This window comes from Anolis carolinensis, chromosome 2 (genome assembly GCF_035594765.1).
Source record: "Anolis carolinensis isolate JA03-04 chromosome 2, rAnoCar3.1.pri, whole genome shotgun sequence".
Classification (NCBI taxonomy): Eukaryota; Metazoa; Chordata; class Lepidosauria; order Squamata; family Dactyloidae; genus Anolis; species Anolis carolinensis.
The window spans coordinates 323,160,705-323,182,198 of NC_085842.1; the positions used below are offsets into that span (position 1 = coordinate 323,160,705).

At 43.8% G+C, this 21,494-nt stretch overlaps 1 protein-coding gene across 3 annotated transcripts in view; it reads left to right on the top strand.

The window, feature by feature from the left end:
* The window catches only part of spmip6 (sperm microtubule inner protein 6), a 35,551-nt gene extending 17,209 nt beyond the window's left edge, over positions 1-18,342 (top strand). For 2 of the 3 annotated variants that reach the window (XM_062972642.1, XM_062972643.1), the window contains 6 exons: positions 1,277-1,424; positions 3,386-3,498; positions 6,112-6,187; positions 7,854-8,067; positions 11,920-12,009; positions 18,189-18,342. In XM_062972642.1, the coding sequence (XP_062828712.1) occupies positions 1,277-1,424; positions 3,386-3,498; positions 6,112-6,187; positions 7,854-8,067; positions 11,920-12,009; positions 18,189-18,294 (747 nt within the window). In that variant the 3' untranslated portion in view covers positions 18,295-18,342. The remainder of the gene's footprint in view (positions 1-1,276; positions 1,425-3,385; positions 3,499-6,111; positions 6,188-7,853; positions 8,068-11,919; positions 12,010-18,188) is intronic. The other variant, XM_062972644.1, reaches the window with a different exon arrangement.
* Positions 18,343-21,494: the final 3,152 nt, after the last annotated feature.

Consider the following 21,494-nt stretch of genomic DNA (forward strand, 5'->3'; position numbering starts at 1 on the left):
CATCAGGAGAGAATGCTACTGAAACATGGCCATACAGCCACAGCAACCCACTGATGTGGCGGCTAAAAAAGCCAAGACAACTCTAGACTGCATCCATAGTTGTGTAGTGATTAGGTGAATGGAAGCCATAGTCCCCTTCTCTTCTGCTTTGGTCAGATCTCTTCACCTGGAATAATACTCTTGTGTCCAGTTCTGGGCAAAGCAATTCAAGGAGGAGATGGACACAAGAATATCCAGAGAAGGGTGACCAAAAAGGTCTGGAAACTATAGAGCGGCTGGAGATGCTTAGCTTGGAGAAGAGAAGGCTGAGAGAAAGGGACTTGAATAGCGGCATATTTAAATATCGGTTGCACCTCAGGTTAGCTTCACCTTGCTAAATACACCAGGCTGCACACAGGATAAAGTCTTTTGTAGTTTATTAGGAAATGGGAAAATAATAGTTCTTAAAAAGCAAAAGTAAAGTTCCAAAAGTTTGCTGCAAAACCAGGCTATAAAGAAAAATCCAAGAAAACGTTAGGCATAAAACAAGGTTCCATAAATGCATGACAAAGTCCCAACAACATGAATACACCAAGGCTGCAAGATAATCCGGGAAAGCAAGAGTTGGCTTCTTGACTCAAACAAGAAGTTGCTTTGACAAAGGTTCCTCTCTCAGCACACTCTTTTAATACCCTTTGCATAGCATGAAGGCATTTCTTTGGCCTCTGACCTCACTCTTGTTTGCTATTCTAACACTCCTGCGAATCCTGAATTCCAAACGGCCAGCTCGATCCAAAGATTGTTTCGTCAAGGCCAGACAGCTCATTAGCATTAGTGTCTGTCTGCGTGCTATCAGACTGAGAGCTGTCCTCCCTTTGCACCTGGCTAGCTTCAGCATCATCTTCAGAATCATCAACACCATTCCCTGCCCTGGGAAATCCTCCCTGCTCCTCATCTGCCGCAGCAGGAACACTCTGAACCTGAATCCCATAATTCCCATCAGAGTCATCTTGAACCTGAATCTCATCATCTTGAACCTGAATCCCATAAGCCCCATGATGGTTAGAGCTGTTTGACAATGGAATATGTTGCCTGGGGGTCTAGTGGAGTCTCCTTCTTTGGAGATTTCTAAGCAGAAGTGGATGGTTATCTGTCAGGTTGGCTTTGATTGTGTTTTCCTGCCTGGATGGTCCTCACCGTCTCTTCCAATTCTAGGATTTCAAGTGTATGGGTACGCTTGCATGCATGCATGTACACACTTTGCATTGCTATACCTTCCTGCCTTCCTCTCTTGCAGGGCTTGACCGTACCCAGAGTGGACCATCCGATTGACCAAAACCACCTGGACAAGCTGGTCAAGAGGGCAGTCCAGGAATACGCCTACATGAACCCCACAGAGGCCTCAGTTTACCGGCCGTACAAGTATTGGGTGACCCGGGAAGAAGGTAACGAATTCTAGTGGTTGGCGTTCCTTCCTTGGGCACCTGCTTTCCACCTTTGGCCTATACTATGCAATGGTCACAAATAACACTATGTAACAATATTTGAAAAAAAAATATTTTCCTGGGTTGTTGTATGTATTCCAGGCTACATGGCCATGTTCTAGAAGTATTCTCCCCTGACGTTTCACCCACATCTATGGCAGGCATCCTCAGAGGTTTTGAGGCATGGAGAAACTAGGCAAGGAAGGTTTATGTTGAAGTGGGAATGATTGTATATAGAGTTGTTTAAATGTAATTGAGTTATGGTGTTGCAATGTGAGCTGGAAATTGCATCATGCACTGTCTGCTGTCCACTATGCGAGTGTGTAAAGAGTTAACTGTGTATTGCATCAGACAGCAGAGGTGGTTATAAATAGCTCCTTGTGTTATCTGTCTTCTCTCTGCTCTCTGCTCTCTCTGCCTCTCTGCACTCTGTCTGTATATATCGTCTTGAGAGTTTTCCGTTTGTTAGTAAACCTTTTGTAGATAGCCAAACAGGCTTCAGCCTCTTTATTGGTGCCAGTGGTTCTTCGTTGATCTTCCGCTGCATGTGTGTTTATCCAAACCGCGCGCTCTGACAGTTTATATATATCTGTGGAGAGTCCAGGGTGTGACAAGAGTCCTTTGTCAGTTGGAACTCAGCGTGAATGTTGCAGTTAATCACCTTAATTAGCATTGGAAAGGTTTGTCTCTTGCCTGGGGGGCATCCTTTGTTCAGAGTCATTAGCTGTCCCTGGAGCTCCTCTGCCCTGAGAGTGTTGCTTCCCATTTACTGTTCTGATTTTAGAGTTTTTTTTAATACTGGCAGGCAGATTTTGTTCATTTTCATGGCTTCCTCCTTTCTGTTGAAGTTGTCCACATGCTTGTGGATTTCAGTGGCTTCTCTGTGTCGTCTGACATGATAGTTGTTGGAGTGGTCAAGCATTTCCAACTGACAAAGATCTCTTCTCACACCCTGGACTCTCCACAGATATATATTAACCTTCCTTGCCTAGTTTCTCCATGCCTCACAACCTTTGAGGATGCCTGCCATAGATGTGGGCAAAACGTCAGGAGAGAATGCTTCTGGAACATGGCCATACAGCCCGGAATACATACAACAACCCTGTGATCCCGGCCATGAAAGCCTTCGACAACAAATATTTTCCTGGTTTGAAAGTGTTATTTCCTATTTAATTGTGTGGCTCTTACTTTGAAAGTAGTTGTTCCACTCCAGAAACTTTGTTTCTGTGGCTGCCACAAACTATATATTGAATTGGTTGAGACTCGATTCATTGGAAAACTAGAACGAAATGTGCTTCAGGATGCCCTGCCTGCAAAGAGGTCCCTCCCACAAAGACAACGCTTAATAAACTTTCCCCATCTTGGGTTGTTGTGTGTTTTCCGGGCTGTATGGCCATGTTCCAGAAGTATTCTCTCCTGACTTTTCGCCCACATCTATGGCAGGCATCCTCAGTATATACCTCACAACTTTTGAGGATGGTGTCATAAATTAGTTAAATTAGCCTCCCCACATAAAGTGGTATCTAAATTTTGTACTCGACAGATGCAACTGTCTTTCGAGCTGCATAGGTCAACAGCGAGCTAGGCTATGGTTGGGAGCTCAATGGTCGGGAGCTCAATCCGACCCAGGCTGGCTTCAAACTCATGACCTCTCGGTCAGTAGTGATTTATTGCAGCTGGCTACTAACCTGCTGTGCCACAGCCCGGTCCTTCTGAGATTTACAGTCTAATAGCACACAATGCCGTCCCTGTTTTAGACCCTTCCCAGGTACTCTTGCTAAACTCTGGTGCAGCTAACTTTGAACTGCTATGGCGACGGAAGCCTGGGAGTTGTAGACACCAGCGCTCTTTTGCAGAGGAGGCTAAAGGCCTCGTAGAACTACAGGCACTGAAACTTTTATTCCCTTTGTGTGAATTTGCAGAGAAGTTCAACCCCGTCTTCACTGGAGACGACAGGTACGCAACGTGGCGAACCGGGCCGTACAACAGCGCGGGATGGAACAGATACACCACTTACCTTCCGCGGATCCCCAAGGTAAACCCGGATTTTTTTCCCAGCGTATATTTTCAAGATACAGTTGTTGGAATCCGAAATTTAAAAAAAATCAGCGGATAAGGAAATGCTTTGCTTATGTTCTAATCAGGGTCCATTCCAGGTGGTTTGTACTTTAGCAAAATAACTGGGTTGCTGTGAGTTTTCCAGGCTGCCTGGTCATGTTCCAGAAGCCGGGCTGTGGCGCAGGCTGGTAAACAGCTGCTGCAATAAATCACTCTGACTATGAGGTCATGAGTTCGAGGCCAGCCCGTGGCGGGGTGAGCACCCGTCAATTAAAAATAAAATATATTCCATGCTCGTTGCTGACCTAGCAACCCGAAAGATAGTTGCATCTATCAAGTAGGAAATAAGGTACTACTTATTAAAAAAAGTGGGGAGGCAAGTTTAACTAATTTACAACCTGGAATGAGGAAGTGCCGTCACAGTGGATGATGAAGCAGCTGCTCCCCCCTGTGGCCAGAATCGAACATCCCCTCAGAAGAAGGTTAAATTGCCTCTGCGTCTGTCTGTCTGTCTGTCTCTGTCTCTGTTCGATGTGTTTATGGGCATTGAATGTTTGCCCTATATGTACATAATGTGATCCGCCCTGAGTCCCCTTCAGGGTAAGAAGGGCAGAATATAAATACTGTAAATAAATAAATAAATAAGACTCTCCTAACGTTTCGCCCACATCTATGGCATCCCCAGAGGCTGTGAGGTCTGTGAGAAACTAGGCAAGTGGGGTTGATATCCCTGTGGAATAATGTCCAGGGTGGGAGAAAGAACTCTTTTATGCTTGAGGCAAGTGTGAATGTTGCAATTAGCAACCTTGATTTGCATCGAATGGCCTTGCAGCTTCAAGATCTGGCTGCTTCCTGCCTGAGGGAATCCTTTGTTGCAAGATGTTAGCTGGCCCTGATTGTTCCCTATCTGGAATTCCCTGTTTTCTGAGTGTTGCTCTTTATTTACTGTCCTGATTTTAGAGGTTTTTTTAAATACTGGGAACCAAATTTTGGTAATTTTCATGGTTTCCTCCTTTCTGTTGAAATTGTCCAACTCCTTCTTGTGGATGTCAATGGCTCCTCTGTGTAGTCTGATGTGGTGGTTGTGAGCATTTTTGTGTTCTCGGATAATATTCTGCCTCCAGGTTGGTTCATCAAGTTTAATGCTGATCAAGGTGGCCAATTACAACATTCACACTTGCCTCTAACAGATGAGAGTTCTTTCTCCCACCCTGGACATCATTCCACAGATATATAAACCCCACTTGCCTAGTTTTCCATATACCTCACAACAACCTCTGAGGATGCATGTCATAGATGTGGGTGAAACGTCAGAAGAGAATGCTTCTGGAACATAGCCAGACAGCCTGGAAAACACACAGCAACTCAAGTTACTCCGGCCATTAAAGCCTTCGACAACACAAAAAAACCCTACTTGTAACAATAAAATATGTAACAATATGTAATAATGGACCAAAAGGTCGCAGGTTCGAATCCGGGGAGCGGAATGAACGTCTGCTGTGAGCCCCAACTTCTGCCAACCTAGCAGTTCGAAAACATACAAATGTGAGTAGATCAATAGGTACCGCTCCGGCGGAAAGGTAACGGCACTCCATATAGTCATGCCACTGGCCACATGACCTTGGAGGTGTCTATGGACAACACCAGCTCTTCGGCTTCAGGTGAGCAATGGCTGACCAGCTAGTTCCCTGTGACGGTCAGGGTCTTGGCTTGGTCTGGTCCATGGGGTCCTAGCCATGAAGCTATGTCTCGGGGAGCATTTCCCCAGAGTATTATTATAACTATTCTGTAGCTGTGAGTTTTCCAGACTGTATGGCCATGTTCCAGCAGCATTCTCTCTTAAAGTTTCACCTGCATCTGTGGCTAATGGCATCGTCAGAGGTCTGTTGGAAGTGAGGCAAGTGGAGTGTGTATATCCCTGTGGAATAATGTCCAGGGTGGGTGAAAGAACCCTTGTCTGTTTAAAGCAAATATGAATGTTGGAATGAGCAAGCTTGAATAGCATTGAAGTGAAGTGAAGCATTAAGTAGCCATAAAGCTGCAAAGTCAACCAGTGAGACTATCTGCATAGAGGTAGCCTGGCCTCTATTGCCTGAAGGCCTCCTCTGTTTGATTATTTGCTGTACTGGTGAACACCTCCCAAACTGAGTAGTGTTCACTTTTGTCTGAATGATGTTCATTAATGTCAGACGACACAGAGAAGCCACTGAAATCCACAAGAAGCACGTGAGCAATTTCAACAGAAAAAAGGAAACTACAAAAATGAACAAAATCTGGTTATTAGTATTTTAAAAAAACCAGAATAATGACCACCACTCAGAAACAAGGAAACTCCAGACAGCAAACAATCAAGTGCCAAAAAATTGTGACTACCCTCTACAGAACTACAAATCCCAGAGTCGTCTCCACTAGGATGGAGACATAGATGTGAAAGTGGCATCCAAATGCTATAACTGTGTAGTGTAGACATGGCCTAAGCCAGCGTTATATCGTTTTTAGCTTTGTTAGCTGTTTGAGCCTCTTAAGTGAGAAGTGGATGATGATGATGATGATGATAATGATGATGATGATGAACAACCTTGTCTTCCAGGAGTCTGGGATGGAGTCCATACTCCGCGGGATGCCCATGCAGTACCCTCCCAAACCAGAGCGTCTCAACAATTACGGTAACTAAGCCCCATTCTCCCTTTATTTGGGGGGGGGGGGAGTCATTAGACCATCCAGATGTTGGTGAAATGCCATGCAAAGCACCCTCTTTCCAGCATAGCCCAAGGTGAGGAATGCTGGGAGTTGGAGTGGAGCCATATTTCACTACTTTTGCTTTGACTCCCCTGGTGGGCCTCTGTCCTCTTGACTGGACCCCCTCTGTTGACCCTGACCTCTAGCCTCATTGACTTGACTTGGTGGTCTTTAAGTTCGTAGACCAATCTAGGTGACTATGGATCCCATCCCCATGATTTACCTGGACAGACCTGTGTCCCATTGACCTGACTCCTCTGGGTGGGCCCTCTTCTAGTTGACCTGATCCCTTCTGGTGACCTTGAGTTGTAGCCCCATTGACTTCATTTGGTTGTCCCTAAGTCCCTAGACCCATTGGCTTGACTCCTTTGGATGAACCCTTCACCAGTTGACTTGACCTCCTCTGTTAACCCTGACCGCTATCCTGATTGACTTCACTTGGTGGTCTTTAAGTCCCGAGACCTATCTAGGTTCCCCTGGGCCCCATTCCCATTACTGCCTTGGGCAGACCTGCATCCCACGGACCTGATTCCTTGGGATGGGACCTTCTTTGATTGACTTGGCCCCTTCCAATGGCCCTATCCCTGTTGACTTCACTTGGTTGTCCCTAGGTTTGTAGACTTTCCTATTTCCACGACTGATTTGGGCAGACCTGCACCCCATGGACCTGACCACTTGGGATGGCTCTTCCCCTGTTGATCTGACCCCTTCCTGTGACCCTAGGTTCTATCCCCATTGCCTTCACCTGGTTGTCTCTAAATTCCTAGACCTAATTAGGGCCCCGTTGATTTGGCTCCTTTGGGCGACCTGTGTCCCATGGACCTGACTCTTTGAGGTGGATTCTGTTTGATTTGACCACTTCTGGTGAACCCAAGTTCTGTCTCTGTTTACTTCAATTGGTTCTCACTAAGCCCCTAGACCCATCTAGATAACTCTGGGTTCCATTCCCATGACTGGCTGGGGCAGATCTGTGTCCCTGACTCCTTGGGGTGGGACCTTCTCCATTGGGCTTGGCCATCTCCAGTGACTTTGAACTTTAGCCCCACTGATTTGACATGGCTGCCTAAATCCCTAGACATGTTTTGGAAACTCTGGGTCCCATTCCCATGACTGGCTTGGGAAGACCCGAGTCCCATGGCCTTGAGTCCCCTTGGGTGATCCTTCCCTGGCTGACTTGACCCTGACTTCTAGCCCCATTGACTTGCATAGGTTGTCCCTAGGAGACTCTGGGTCCGATTCTCATGACTGGCTTGGGAAGACCCGAGTCCCATGGCCTTGAGTCCCCTTGGGTGATCCTTCCCTGGTTGACTTGACCCCTTCCAGTGACCCTGACTTCTATCCCCATGGACTTGCATAGGTTGTCCCTAAGAGACTCTGGGTCCCATTCTCATGACTGGCTTGGGCAGACCTGTGTCCCATGGCCTTGAGTCCCCTCGGGTGGCCCTTCCATGGTTGACTTGACTACCGTCCTCCTCCTCCTCCCTAAGTTGTAACCCGCTCTCCCCTCCCTCTCCAGCTCCCCGGGGCACCAGCTCCCCACTCTTTCACTTCTCGCCCTACCCCTCACGCTACCCTCCTCCCCGTTGCCTCCAGAGCGAGAAGTGGTGGTGAACATGCTGAACAGCCTGTCCCGGAAGCAGCTCCCGTCCCTGCAGCACCACTACACCGTCCCGGGACGGATGCCCTACCAAGGCTACTACAGCCCCTGCACCGGGCGCCACTACTGCTTGCGCGGCATGGACTACTACGTGGACGGAGCCCCCAACAACGAGAGGCAGATCAGCCAGCTAGTTGAGAAGATTGTAAGGTTCGGAGGGCCCTCAAGCCCACATTGCTCTCTCCACAACCCTAGTGTATTTGTTTTTAGGGGGGGGGGGGTTGAATGTTTGGGAGCACAGGGGTCAAGCTGACATTTGTTTTCCATAGCCACAGGTTTGGAAGGGAATTATTTTAAGGGCATATTTTGAGGAGGGACAGTGTGGTGTAGTGGTCTGAGGGCAGGATTAAAGAGATGATCACACCACACTGTTAAAGCATTGCTATTCCAGTTTAAATCCTAAAACAGGGCTCCTCAAAGTCTTCAGTCCGAGGGCTGGTTTGCGGTCCTTCAGACTGTTGTGTAGGGTTGGACTATCATTTGAAAAGTATCCTTCCCTCTCTGGAGGTTTTCAAGCACAGGCTGGTTCCTTCAAGAGGGTTTGGGCTTTGTCTTTATCTATGGCCAAATGGGGTTGGACTGGATGGACTTTGGGGTCCCTTCAAACTCTAGTAGAATATAGACTGCCTATGAGTCCAATGGAGTTTCCTTCCCTGGAGATTTTCAAACAGAAGCTGTATGATCATCTGTCAGGAGAGCTTTGATTGTGTGTTCCTGGCAGAAGGCAGTTCAACTTATTACCAAAATGAGCTATCTGCCACAAGGGGGCAGTGTCGGTCTGTCTCTCACCAAGGCAGAAAAAACATGCCGACTTTGAAGGCAGTAACAGAAGTTTTATTCATCTGGCCAGATGGATGTCAGAACACGGTAAACAATGCAAAGCATTTTATCCTCTTTGGCAGCCATTCGGAAGACCTGCTCCCTCCCCTGATTGGCTCAGGAATTGTTGAGCTAGGTCTCAGCTGTCATTGGCTGGGGATTCCCTATAATGGTCAGAAGTGGATGGAGTTATGGAGGGGTTTCCTGGCATTTTGTGCTGTTCCTGTGGCCCAGGGAAAACCAGGTTTGACAGCTAAGATTACAATATTTGAATGGAAAATTGAGTCTTCAGTTGACAGATATACACTGCCATATAGCGCAACTTGAAGTGTATTAAATTGCATTATATGGGAACAAGGCATTATATGGCAGCCTAGATCCAGCCTTAGAGACATAATCCAAAAGTTGCCCTACAGAGGGAAAATGGGAAATTGTTGCAAAATGTACCTTTGTTTTCAAAATATTCATTGCAAAACATTTACAAAGTAAATATATGGATTGCTGTGAGATTTTTGGGCTGTGTGGCCATGTTCCAGCAGCATTCTCTCCTCATGTTTCGCCTGCATCTGTGGATAATGGTGGCTTCAGAGGTTCTGTTGGTGGAATAATGTCCAGGGTGGGAGAAAGAATCCTTGCCTGTTTAAAGTAAGTGTGAATGTTGCAGTAAGCAACCTTGAATAGCAGGGTAGGCATGAAGCTGCAAAGTCAATCAGTGAGGGTATCTGCATGGAGGTAGCCTGGCCTCTGTTGCCTGGAGGCACCCCCTATTTGGGAGGTGTTAACTGGTACTTGATTGTTTGCTGTCTGGAGTTCCCCTGTTTCTGGGTAGTATTGACAATTTACTGTCTTGATTAAGCTACATTGGCACCAAGCTGGCAAATACCTGTATATTTTTATTTTTATTTTATTTTAAGTGTACCAGATGTATGTTGTATTTCATGTTTGTATTGTCTGTGCTTGATAAGGCCAACTGGCTAATCAATAAATTGTTGTTGTTGTTGTTGTCTTGATTCTGGTGTTTTTTTTAATACTGGTAACCTGACTGTGTTCATTTTCATGATTACCAGTATTAAAAAACACCGGAATCAAGTCAATAAATAATAAACCCCACTCAGGTACAGGAGAACAGCAAACAACAAGCAATCAAGGGCTGACAAATACCTCCCTAGAGGATGCCTCCAGGCAACAAGGGCCAGGCTACCTGTATGCAGAGACCCTCACTGATTGACTTTGCAGCTTCATGGCTACTCAGGGCTATTCAAGCTTGCTAATTGCAACATTCACACTTGCTTTAAACAGACTGGGGTTCTTTTTCCCATCCGGGACATTATAACACAGGTATATATACACTCCATTTGCCTCACTACCAACAAAACCTCTGAGGATGCCATTTGCCACAGATACAGGCAAAATATTAGGAGAGAATGCTGCTAGAACATGGCCATACAGCCTGGAAAATTCACAGAAACCAGCGATTCTGGCCAGGAAAGCCTTCAACAATACTGTTCTCTATGTGTTGGCCACCTCTTTATATTTTGCAATATATATTAAACTATCATATGATTTTGGAGATTTTGGGGACACCCTGCAGTTCAGTTGAGTCTCTGCCTAAAAATGCCTTGCCTTCCAAATTGGGACAGTCCTGATCCAGATCCCTGCTTCTTTCTCAAAGGGTTTTCCTTTTTTATGGGCCTTGCATTCTCTTGCAAGAGGAGGATGGACAATGGCAGGACTCTCCTTCATCAGCATGCAGGGCATTCCTTTGCTCTCTTGAAAAGGGATTTTCTTTGTGCCAAAAGTCTCTCCTTTTGCCTTGTGTGCAAAACACTCCTTGGAAACAAATTGTTTTGCCGATCTACAAAATCCTCCTTCGTTGACTCCAAAAGAGAGGTTGTGTTGGGAAGACATTTGGCAAAACGTCTTGCTAGGCTTCCTATAACAGCCTATAAAAATCACACTGTGCCAAATGCTGTTTTGCACATACAGTAGAGTCTCACTTATCCAAGACTCGCTTATTCAAGCTTCTGGATTATCCAAGCCATTTTTGTAGTCAATGTTTTCAATGCATCATGATATTTTGGTGCTAAATTTGTAAATACATTAGTTACAACATACAGTAGAGTCTCGCTTATCCAATGTAAACGGGCCGGCAGAATGTTGGATAAGCGAATATGTTGGATAATAAGGAGAGATTAAGAAAAAGCCTATTAAACATCAAATTACGTTATGATTTTATAAATTAAGCACCAAAGCATCATATTATACAACAAATTTTAAAGAAAAAGTAGTTCAATACGCAGTAATGCTATGTAGTAAATACTGTATTTACGAATTTAGCACCAAAATATCACAATGTACAGTAGAGTCTCACTGATCCAACACTCGCTTATCCAACGTTCTGGATTATCCAACGCATTTTTGTAGTCAATGTTTTCAATACATCATGATATTTTGATGCTAAATTCGTAAATACAGTAATTACAACATAACATTACAGCATATTGAACTACTTTTTCTGTCAAATTTGTTGTATAATATGATGTTTTGGTGCTTAATTTGTAAAATCATAACCTAATTTGATGTTTAATAGGTTTTTCCTTAATCCCTCCTTATTATCCAACATATTCGCTTATCCAACGTTCTGCCGGCCCGTTTATGTTGGATAAGTGAGACTCTACTGTATTGAAAACATTGACTACAAAAATGCGTTGGATAATCCAGAACATTGGATAAGTGAGCGTTGGATAAGTGAGACTCTACTGTAACATTACTGCGTATTGAACTACTTTTTCTGTCAAATTTGTTGTATAACATGATGTTTTGGTGCTTAATTTGTAAAATCATAACCTAATTTGATGTTTAATAGGCTTTTCCTTAATCCCTCCTTATTATCCAAGATATTCGCTTATCCAAGCTTCTGCCAGCCCATTTGGCTTGGATAAGTGAGACTCTACTGTACACAAAGCCTTCCTCCACCAACCTATAAAACACACCTTTTATCAACATGCAGAGGCAGTCCTTTCCTTGGCAAGTTTCCAAACGCAATTTCGCCGACATGCAAGAAATCCCCTTTTGCAAAACTCTTCTTTCACCAGCCTGCAAAAGTGTTCGTTTGTCCACATCACAAACCCGTTCCCTGCTTGTAACTGCAACCTTCCTTTGCTTTCTCCTTTTTCCTGGCAGGAATTTCCCATTTTGCGACCACCACCAAGAGATGACACTCTGTGCACGCATGCCCGCCCCGCAGCCATCTTTCCCGTATATGAACCTTAGGTAAGAAGGCATGGAAGGCAACACAAATCGTGGGAAAAGAGATTCAAATCTTAACATTAGGAAGAAGGTTCTAAGGGTCAAAGCTGTTCAACAATAGAATAGATTGGGTTGCTGTGAGTTTTCTGGGCTGTCTGGCCATGTTCCAGCAGCGTTCTCTCCTGATATTTCACCTGCATCTGGCTAATGGCATCTTCAGAGGCTCTGTTGACAGTGAGGCAAGTGGAGTTTGTATTTACCTGTGGAATGATGTCCAAGGTGGGAGAGAGAACCCTTGTCTGTTTAAAGCACTGGTTCTCAACCTGGGTTCCCCAGATGTTTTTGGCCTTCAACTCCCAGAAATCCTAACAGCTGGTAAACTGGCTGGGATTTCTGGGATGCACAGGTTGAGAACCACTGGTTTAAAGCAAGTGGGAATGCTGCAATTAGCAAGCTTGAATAGCATTGAGTAGTGATGAAGTTGGGCCATGTTCCAGAAGTATTCTCTCCTGACGTTTCGCCCACATCTATGGCAGGCATCCTCAGAGGTTGTGAGGTATATGGAGAAACTAAGCAAGGAAGGTTTATATATATCTGTGGGAAGTCCAGGGTGAGAGAAGAACTCTTTGTCAGTTTGAGGCCAGTGTGAATGTTGTCGTTAATCACCTCAATTAGCATTGAATAGCTTCATCTCTTGGCTTCTTCCTGCCTGGGGGCATCCTTTGTTCAGAGTTGTTAGCTGCCGTTGGTTCCCATGTCTGGAACTCCTCTGTTTTCAGTCGTGAATGCCACATGTTCATGGCTCAGCCTTAGTTAAAGCATCACTACCAACATAATCATTCTACAAGTGTGTGATCACATGTCCATTAGAACTGTATTTCCATAATAGAATCACTGCCAACACAGTTCTATCTAAATGCATGTTCTGTCTAACATAGAATAGAATACCTTTACTGTTAGTTACCTAATCTTACCCTCTGGCAACTTTCAGACAACAACAACAACAACAACAACAACAACAACAACAACAAACTTTATTTCTAGACCGCCGTCCTTCCCCAGAGGGACTCAGGGCGGTTAACATGCATATAAACGGCAAACTTTCAATGCCACAATTTCTTCATTAATATCAAAAGTATAAAATGACAATAACATACACATTATTGTTTTTTTCTAATGTGGAATTTTTATTATAATTTTAAACATGACAGTCAGTGAAAACATTATTGCAGAGACCGAGCATATACCTCGGTCCGTAATCCAGGAACAGATTGAATATGACAATCCAAGGCCCATAAGTTGAACTGGGATGGACTGGGCGGCCCTTGGGGATATCTTCCAATTCTTCAATTCAGTGGAAGCTCACCAGGAGCCCAGTTTTGAAACATTGATTGGGGCATAAATAAACATAACAACAACAACATTACCTTGGGAGCCTGGCGTACCCACCACCCAAAACTAACTTTTGCAAAACTCTGTTTAGGAATTCTTTCAATAGAAAGGCTTGCAATGGCAGCCAAAGGCAGGTTTGAGTATCTCTTCATGATGTAACCAGAACAGAAGTCTCCATAGGTGTTTTATCAGCGGTGGCTGGTGGTTTGGGTTTTTCATTGATACTGTGAATGCATGCTAAACTTTTCTCCAAACTTTGTGGGCCCTCTCCAAGGTGCTGAATGGCTTCAGCAGCTTGGATAATATTTTTAAATTAAAATTCAGACTAAATTCACATCTTCACTGTAGAACAAACATAGATTTCTCCATGGCCTTGAAAGTGGGAGGTGTGACAAATTTCCCAAGCAAAGCCTGCTTTGCTTACGATAAAACAGCACCAAGAAAGGCATTTCCTAATTAACTAGGAGCCCCTATTAGCACGAAGCGTGAATTCTTTGACGGGGATCTCGGCATGCTTATCATGCGCAGGCACGAATGTCTTCTCAAAAGACCTTCACAGCCCTTTGGAGGCACTGGTTCTGCCAAACAGAACGCCCAGACCAATGGAAACACAGCTGCATTATTTGTTTTATTTACATCTATGCGTTTAATGTAGATACTCCCCAAAGAGAACAAACAACAACATGCATGCACCCCTTTTTCCCCCATCAGGGACCCTTTCAAACCACACAGTTATAGCACTTTACCATCAGTTTGCTACCACGGAGTATTAGGATTTACCAAACTATAAATCCCAGAATTCTGCCGGAGGCAACCAGGAAAATTCATGTGGGATCACAGTGCTATAGCTCTTTGCAACATTTCCTAAGGGGAGAGCACCATAACTTTGAGTGAGCACCACTCAATGTTATGGAGTCCTGGGACTTATAGTTTTGCAAGATCTGTCAAAGAAGGCTGCCAACTCACCAAACTACGGCTTCCATTTTCCCATCACATTGAGACAGTGAAAGTGGTGCTAAATTTAATGTGCATCTATATTGTAAATAATGTAGCTTGGCACCACTCAATGTTTTGGAGTCCTGGGAGTTGTAGTTTTGCAAGCTTTGCCAAAGAAGGCTGTCAAAGTATTGACAGTGAAAGTAGTGCTAAATTTATTGTGCATTTATACTGCAAAGTAACGCAGTTCGACACCACTTTATCTGCCACGGCGCAATGCTGTGGAATCCGAGGCGTTGTAGTTTGGTGCTGCTTCACAGTATCAATGAAAGACTCAAACCACCAGCCCTCTTTGTCATTGAAGGTTAGGGACCTTAAAAAACTACAAATCCTAGGATTCCATTGCATTGAGCTATGGCAACTCAAGTGGTTCCTGCGGAGAAGAGATGTTGGATGTTTATTTAATTATATTATTATATTATAACCGCTGCCACCAGTGTAAAGATGTTTATAATGCGGCCACCAGATTTAAAGGGGATTATCCACACTTGCCACCACTATGGGAAGATATAGCCACTAGCTACTTAGAGAGGAGACTTTTAATTTTGTTTTTCTTCTTTCTTCTTGTTTGTTTTTGATAGTAATATATATATGACAAAAGCTGAGATGTTTAAAAGAACAATAACACGTTTATTCTGGCACAAAGCTTAATGGTTACAGTAACTTTCTCTTTAAAGGCACTTTGGTTAACAGTTGCAAGGCTAGAATGAGGTGTTTCAAACTTCTTAAAATGTCACTTCTTTCTTTACTGCTCTAAACTGCAGTCACCCTGTGAATTACAATCACAGATTATCTGTTCCTCATCAGGAGACAGACTACCTTAAAATAAGTCACCAAACTTATTTTAGATTTACTCAAAAATAAGCATTTGAGTCTCCCTAATCCCTTCAACTGAGGATCAGTCTTCACTGTACCTCATCAGGGCACAGACTAACTGCTTCTTTTTCAAACCTGCACTTCTCCACCAAAACGGCAGTTAGCTCCGCCCCTTTCTCCATGGCAACCAACTCATGAGTGCAGAAATATTGACCCTTTAAAAACGCAATTAAACAGGACATCTGTAAACTAAAAAATTCACACTTCGTTACAGTTCCAAACTGGACTCATTGTACAGTGTAGATACAACTCCGGTTTCCTAGTTTGAATTTCCAGCAGAAGAGCCGTAACTGTTTTTCTGCTGGATTTAAAAGCAAAGCGAACATAAAAGCAGAGGCAGGGAAACCCAGATCAAATGCTCAGTGTTTGCAAAGCAGACAATGCCTGGATGGGTGGGAGTTTGGGAACTGAGCTAAAATAGCCTGCGGACAACAGGAATTGCATTGGGAGCAAGTGTTTACAGGCGGTGCCAAGAGAAATAAAGTTCAACTGCACTCTGCAGAAAGGCTGACAAGTGCCGTAGGAAAATACTTGGTCTATATGCTTCAGGATGGTAGAAGCAGGAAGAGAAGTATGGATGGGGAAAGAGAATGGGGAGAGGCATGTGGAGTAGGTGCAAAATGTAGGCATCGAATCACAGAGTTGGAAGGGACCCCCAAGGGCCATCTAGTCCAACACCGTTGTGCAAAAATCCACAACGAGAACACTCCTGGGAGATGACCAACTAAATAAGGGGAGCCTAACACCCTTTGAGATCTTCTATTCCAGAGAAGAAGTTTTTCCTAAACTTTAGGGAGAATCTTTTTTCTTTCCCATTTAAATCCAAATGTCTCTGGAGCTGCAGAAAGCAAGCTTAGTCCATCTATGTGGCATCTTTTAAATGGGGCATCTACACTGTAGAATAAACACAGTTTGGCACCACTTCAACTGCTATGGCTCAATGCTACTGAATCATGGACGTTGTAGTTTTACGAAGTCTTGACTTCTCTGCCCTAAAGAGTGCTGGTGCCTCTCTAAACTATAACTCCCAGGATCCCATGGCATTGAGCCATGGCAGTTCAGATGGTGCCAAACATTCATTCTATAGTGTAGATGCACCCCTTGTAAAACTATAACTACCAGGATTTTTTTTGTTTTAATTTATGTTGTTGTTGGGCTTGTCCCCATGTGAGCCGCCCTGAGTCCCTTTGGGGAGATGGAGGCAGGATACAAAAATAAAGTTTATTAATTATTATTATTATTATTATTATTATTATTATTATTATTATTATATTGCACACGGTTGAGCCATGACAACCAAGGTAGTATCAAACTGCATTAATTATTCAATGTAAATGCCCTAAAATATGGCTGTATAATGCGTCCTCCCAGTCTGCTCTATTCTAGGCATCCCCAACTTCCTAAATTATAGGCATAATAGTAATCTCATATTTTAAAAACCCCTTTAACTCCTTGGCTTTCCATTTTTAATATTGAATTTTCTCCACAGTCATGAGATCTGGAGACTTAGCTCCAGAAATCAGACTGGAAACGTGACTTTGCATGGAGTGGCCCTTGTCTGATAGATAACTCACCGGACTCAGCTTATCTCAGTGATGCTGCCTTTCTGTAAACAAGCCTTCCCGTTGTAAAGATTACTCCCTTCCTGCTTAAACTGAGCTTTGTCCTCTTACCTGGACCCTTAATCTCTGCAAAGCCTGTTCTCAGGAGAAACATTGCACTAGCCTTGGACACTGGACACGTTGACTACTGAATACACACAGACACAGACACATACATATACATACGGATAAATCCTAACCAAGATAAGCACAGTTCAGAAATTATATTGATATATAGGTATATGCCATCCAAGATAAGTGCCATTCACGTTGAAACCTGCGATTGGAACTTAGAAAGGTCATTTGACACTACAGCTCCCAGAATCCCCCAATCAGATGGAAGTTGTCATCCAAAAAGGTAGCTTGATGTTTTGTATTAGGAGTCAATGCAATTTACTGATTTACGGCTACAGCATGAGGATTTTGGAGGAATGGATTTTAATCATATGTTTTATATCTTTATATTGTTTTAATTGTTTTATTGGATTTTTATTGCTGTTTTAATTATGTGTAGGCAATTGAATTGTTGCCAATTTTGTACGCCGCCCTGAGTCCCTTCAGGTGAGAAGGGCGGGATATAAATGTTGGAAATAAATAAATAAATAAATAAATAAATAAATAAATAAATGCAAGAGAGCAAGGGTGCATCCACACTATATACACTACTTTAACTGTCGTGACTCAATGCAATGGGCTCCTGGGAGTTGTAGTTCAATGAGGGAACGCTAAAACAAAGTTGGAAAGGTGGATTGTAAGGCAGGGCTGATACCTTTGTCGGGACCAGAGAGCAGTCCTCTTTTTGCAGGATTGGAATCTACAGACATGGGCAAACTTTAGCCTTCAAGGTGTTTTGGACATCAACTTGGGAATTGTGGGAGATGAACTCCAAAACACCTGGAGGGCCAAAGTTTGCCCATGCTTGCTTTAGACCTTTGTAATTCAAGGCACAATTGCAACATGAGGAACATGCCCAGAGAAGCATGGCCAAAATGACCCAAGGTCTGGACATCTTGACTCCGTCTGAGGATCTTCTTCGGGAGTTGGGTCTGTTGAGGTTGGAGAACAGAAGGCTGAGACAGGAGAGCCAATATAAGATTGGCTACAAGAGATACAAGAGCCAGGTTTACATATTGGGAAGGATGTCCCCATATGAGATTCTACCTAAACGTTAGGAAGAACTTCCTGGTGGTATGAAGAGATGTTTGCAGTGGAACATGCTGATACATTGGAGTACATTGGATGGACATCTGTTGGGCTGGACTGGGTGACCCTTGCTTGGGGTCTCTTCTACAGGTGTCCTCTCCTGATGAGGCTTTGTCTGTCTTCCTCCCCTTACAGGTGGGACACGAGCCATTTCAAGAGGGCCGGAGGGGCCCTGAGGGACACCTACGTCATCCACCCCGAGTTCACGTCAGAGTCATACCCGATCCCCCATTACTGGTAGCAAAGAGCCGAGACAGGCTGGCATTAAAATCGCCGCTGGTGACTTATAGCACCGCCTCTCTGCTTTCCTTGGGCTGAAGAAGGCCTTCCTTCGCAGGGTTTGTTCTCGAGAACCGGGACCCCAAGACCCTCGAGGAAAATGGGTCCCACCATCTGGCATTCAGGAGTGAGCTTTCCTCAAGATACACCGCGACACAAGCACTCCCAAGGAGGACATGGGGCCAATTCCATCATTCCTTCAGGCAGTTGTCACAATCCCAAATAGCCATCCTTCCTGGACAACAATGAACTGTCCTACCCAACAATGAAGTCATCCCCAACCTCTCAAAAGTTGCCAAATTATCAGTTTCATCATTGTTGCCCTTCCTTGGGAACCCTTTCAAGGTGTTTCAGCACCCATTGTTTCCTCAGCCAGAAGATCCCAGCTGATTGGATTACAAAGGTTGAATGAAAAGTAATGCCTCCACCTTCGTAACTCCCCAACAGATGGCAGTCCTGGTCTGCGACAGGTCCTGGCTTGTTCAGGAGACTCTCCTCTACAGTTCCATTTGGCAGGAAGCTTAGCATTGAACAGTTGTGTTAAAGTGTGAAGTATTTATGGTCGGTCAATGCGACTTAAGCAACGTGCAGTCATTGAATTCTTGACAGCAGATGTTCCCACCTCAACGTCTTTAAACTTACTCACCCAACAGTGCACAGGACTCACAATCCCCATAAACAGCTTGCATTCACTGATGAATCTCCTTTGGGGTGACACCTTTTGCTGTCAAGAATTCAGTGACTGCACGTTGCTTAAGTCGCATTGACTGACCGTCTACGCAGGGTTCCATACTTCACACTTTAACAACACAACTGTTCAATGCTAAGGCTTCCCACCAAGTGGAACTGTAGAGGAGAGTCTATTGAATAAGCCAGGACCTGCCGCAGACCAGGACTGCCATCTGTTGAGGGGTTACGAAGGTGGAGGCATTACTTTTCATTCTACCCTTGTACAACCATGGAAACCCATCAACCCCAGACTTTGCCCACATCATGTTTTCTGGGCTGTCTGGCCATGTTCCAGAAGCATTCTCTCCTGATGTTTCACCCACATCTGTGGCAGGCATCCTCAGAAGTTGTGTGGTCTGTTGGAAACTAGGCAAGTGGGGCTAATATATACTTGTATATACCTGTCCAGGGTGGGAGAAAGAGCACTTGTCTGCTTGAAGCAAGTGTGAATGTTGCACAGATATATCAACCCCACTTGCTTCGTTTCCAACAGACCTCACAACTTCTGAGGATGCCTGCCAACCTTTTGAAACTCGGTGGTTGCTGTCAAAGGACCGTCTGCGCAGTGTTCCATACTTTGCACTTTGCACTTTAACAACACAACCATTCAATGCTAAGGCTTTCCCACCAAATGGAACTGTAGAGGAGAGTCTCCTGAACAAGCCAGGACCTGCCACAGACCAGGACTGACATCTGTTGAGGAGTTACGAAGGTGGAGGCATTACTTTTCATTCAACCCTCATAGAAATCCCAGAGTTCTATAGTATGGCACAGTGCCATTTAAAGTGGCATCAAAATGCTGTTGGCTATATAGTGTAGATATAGCTTCCCTTGCTTCTGATTTGCACCCCATGTTTTTAATATTCATGGGGTTCAAACCTTCTAAACAGCTCTTGAGAAGTGATTCTTTTTTGCAATGACAGCACCCATAATCCCCTCTCTGTTGGTAGTGCTGACAAGGGGATTCTGGGGACTGCAGTCCATAATGTCACCATTCCAGAGCTCTGGGTAAAAACACGGGGAGAAGGGCCTCTTCTTCGTATTCTTCTTGCCTTGGCTGGAGGCAGGAATGTCGGCTGAGTCAATGTTTAATGTCTGGTGAGATGGACCTTGCTCTGCTGATTAGTTCGAAGGGAAACATCCAGAGTAAAGATGTGAAAATATTTAAGCTTCCTGGCGGCACTGACCCCAGGCCAAAGTCCAGTTCAGTCCAAGCCGGTCTTTTCTGGGTCAGAACGGCATTCGTGGAATTTGATGGAAACTACCGTGTTTCCCCGAAAATATGACAGTGTCTTATATTAATTTTTGCTTATAACATATTATATCTATATATATAAAAGAGTAATGGCATCACGGCAGCGGACAAAACAACAGAAGTAAACACCCCACAAACTCGAAAGTTGACAGCACAACCCCTCATCCATGCCTCTAGTTGATACAACAAAAAGAAAAGAAAAATAAAGTCCTAATTAGAGGGAGAGGAATAATTGTTTTTATCCAATTGCTGCCAGTTTGAAGGCTAAGCTCTGTTCACTTGGTCCCCTAGCAACCCACTCAGCCCAGGGGACCCTTTACCTTAACTACCACGAATTCCTCAATACTTTATTTCCCATACCACCAGACTTTGCCACAGCAACGCGTGGCTGGGCACAGCTAGTATACATATAATATTCATATTATTATATTGTAATACAATATAATACTAACAAAACAATATAACATTAATTATATATTTTACATGTAATATTACTAATAATATTACAATATATTGATACAGTACAATATAGTAATTTATTACCAGTATTGTACTATGCTAATAATATAATATTGTATGCAAATTTAATTTGTAAGCCGCTCTGAGTCCCCTTCAGGGTGAGAAGGGCAAGATATAAATGTAGCAAATAAATAAATAAATAAATAAATAAATAAATAAATAAATTGTTGAACAAAAAAAATGAACAAATATTATATACTATACAATAGTTGTCATCACAAACCAGCATAACCAGACAAACTGCGAATCCTATCAAGAATTTCTTGTTATTACCATTATTTCCATGTACAAGACTCTATGGCAGGGGTCCCCAAACTTTTTAAGCAGGGGGCCGGTCCACAATCCTTCAGACTATTGAGGGGACGAATTATCATTTGAAAAAAAATGCAAACAAATTCCTATGCATACTGCACATGTCTTATTTGTAGTGCAGCAACAACAACAATGAAAGAACAATACAATATTTAAAAATGAAAACAATTTTAATCAAGTTAATTAGGATTGTTGTTGTTGTTGTTGTTGTGTGCCTTCAAGTCATGTCAGACTTTGGCCGAGCCTAAGTCTAAAATTAATTATTTATTTACTGCATTTATTTACTACATTTATATCCCACCCTTCTCACCCCGAAGGGGACTCAAAGCAGCTGTATTTACATACAA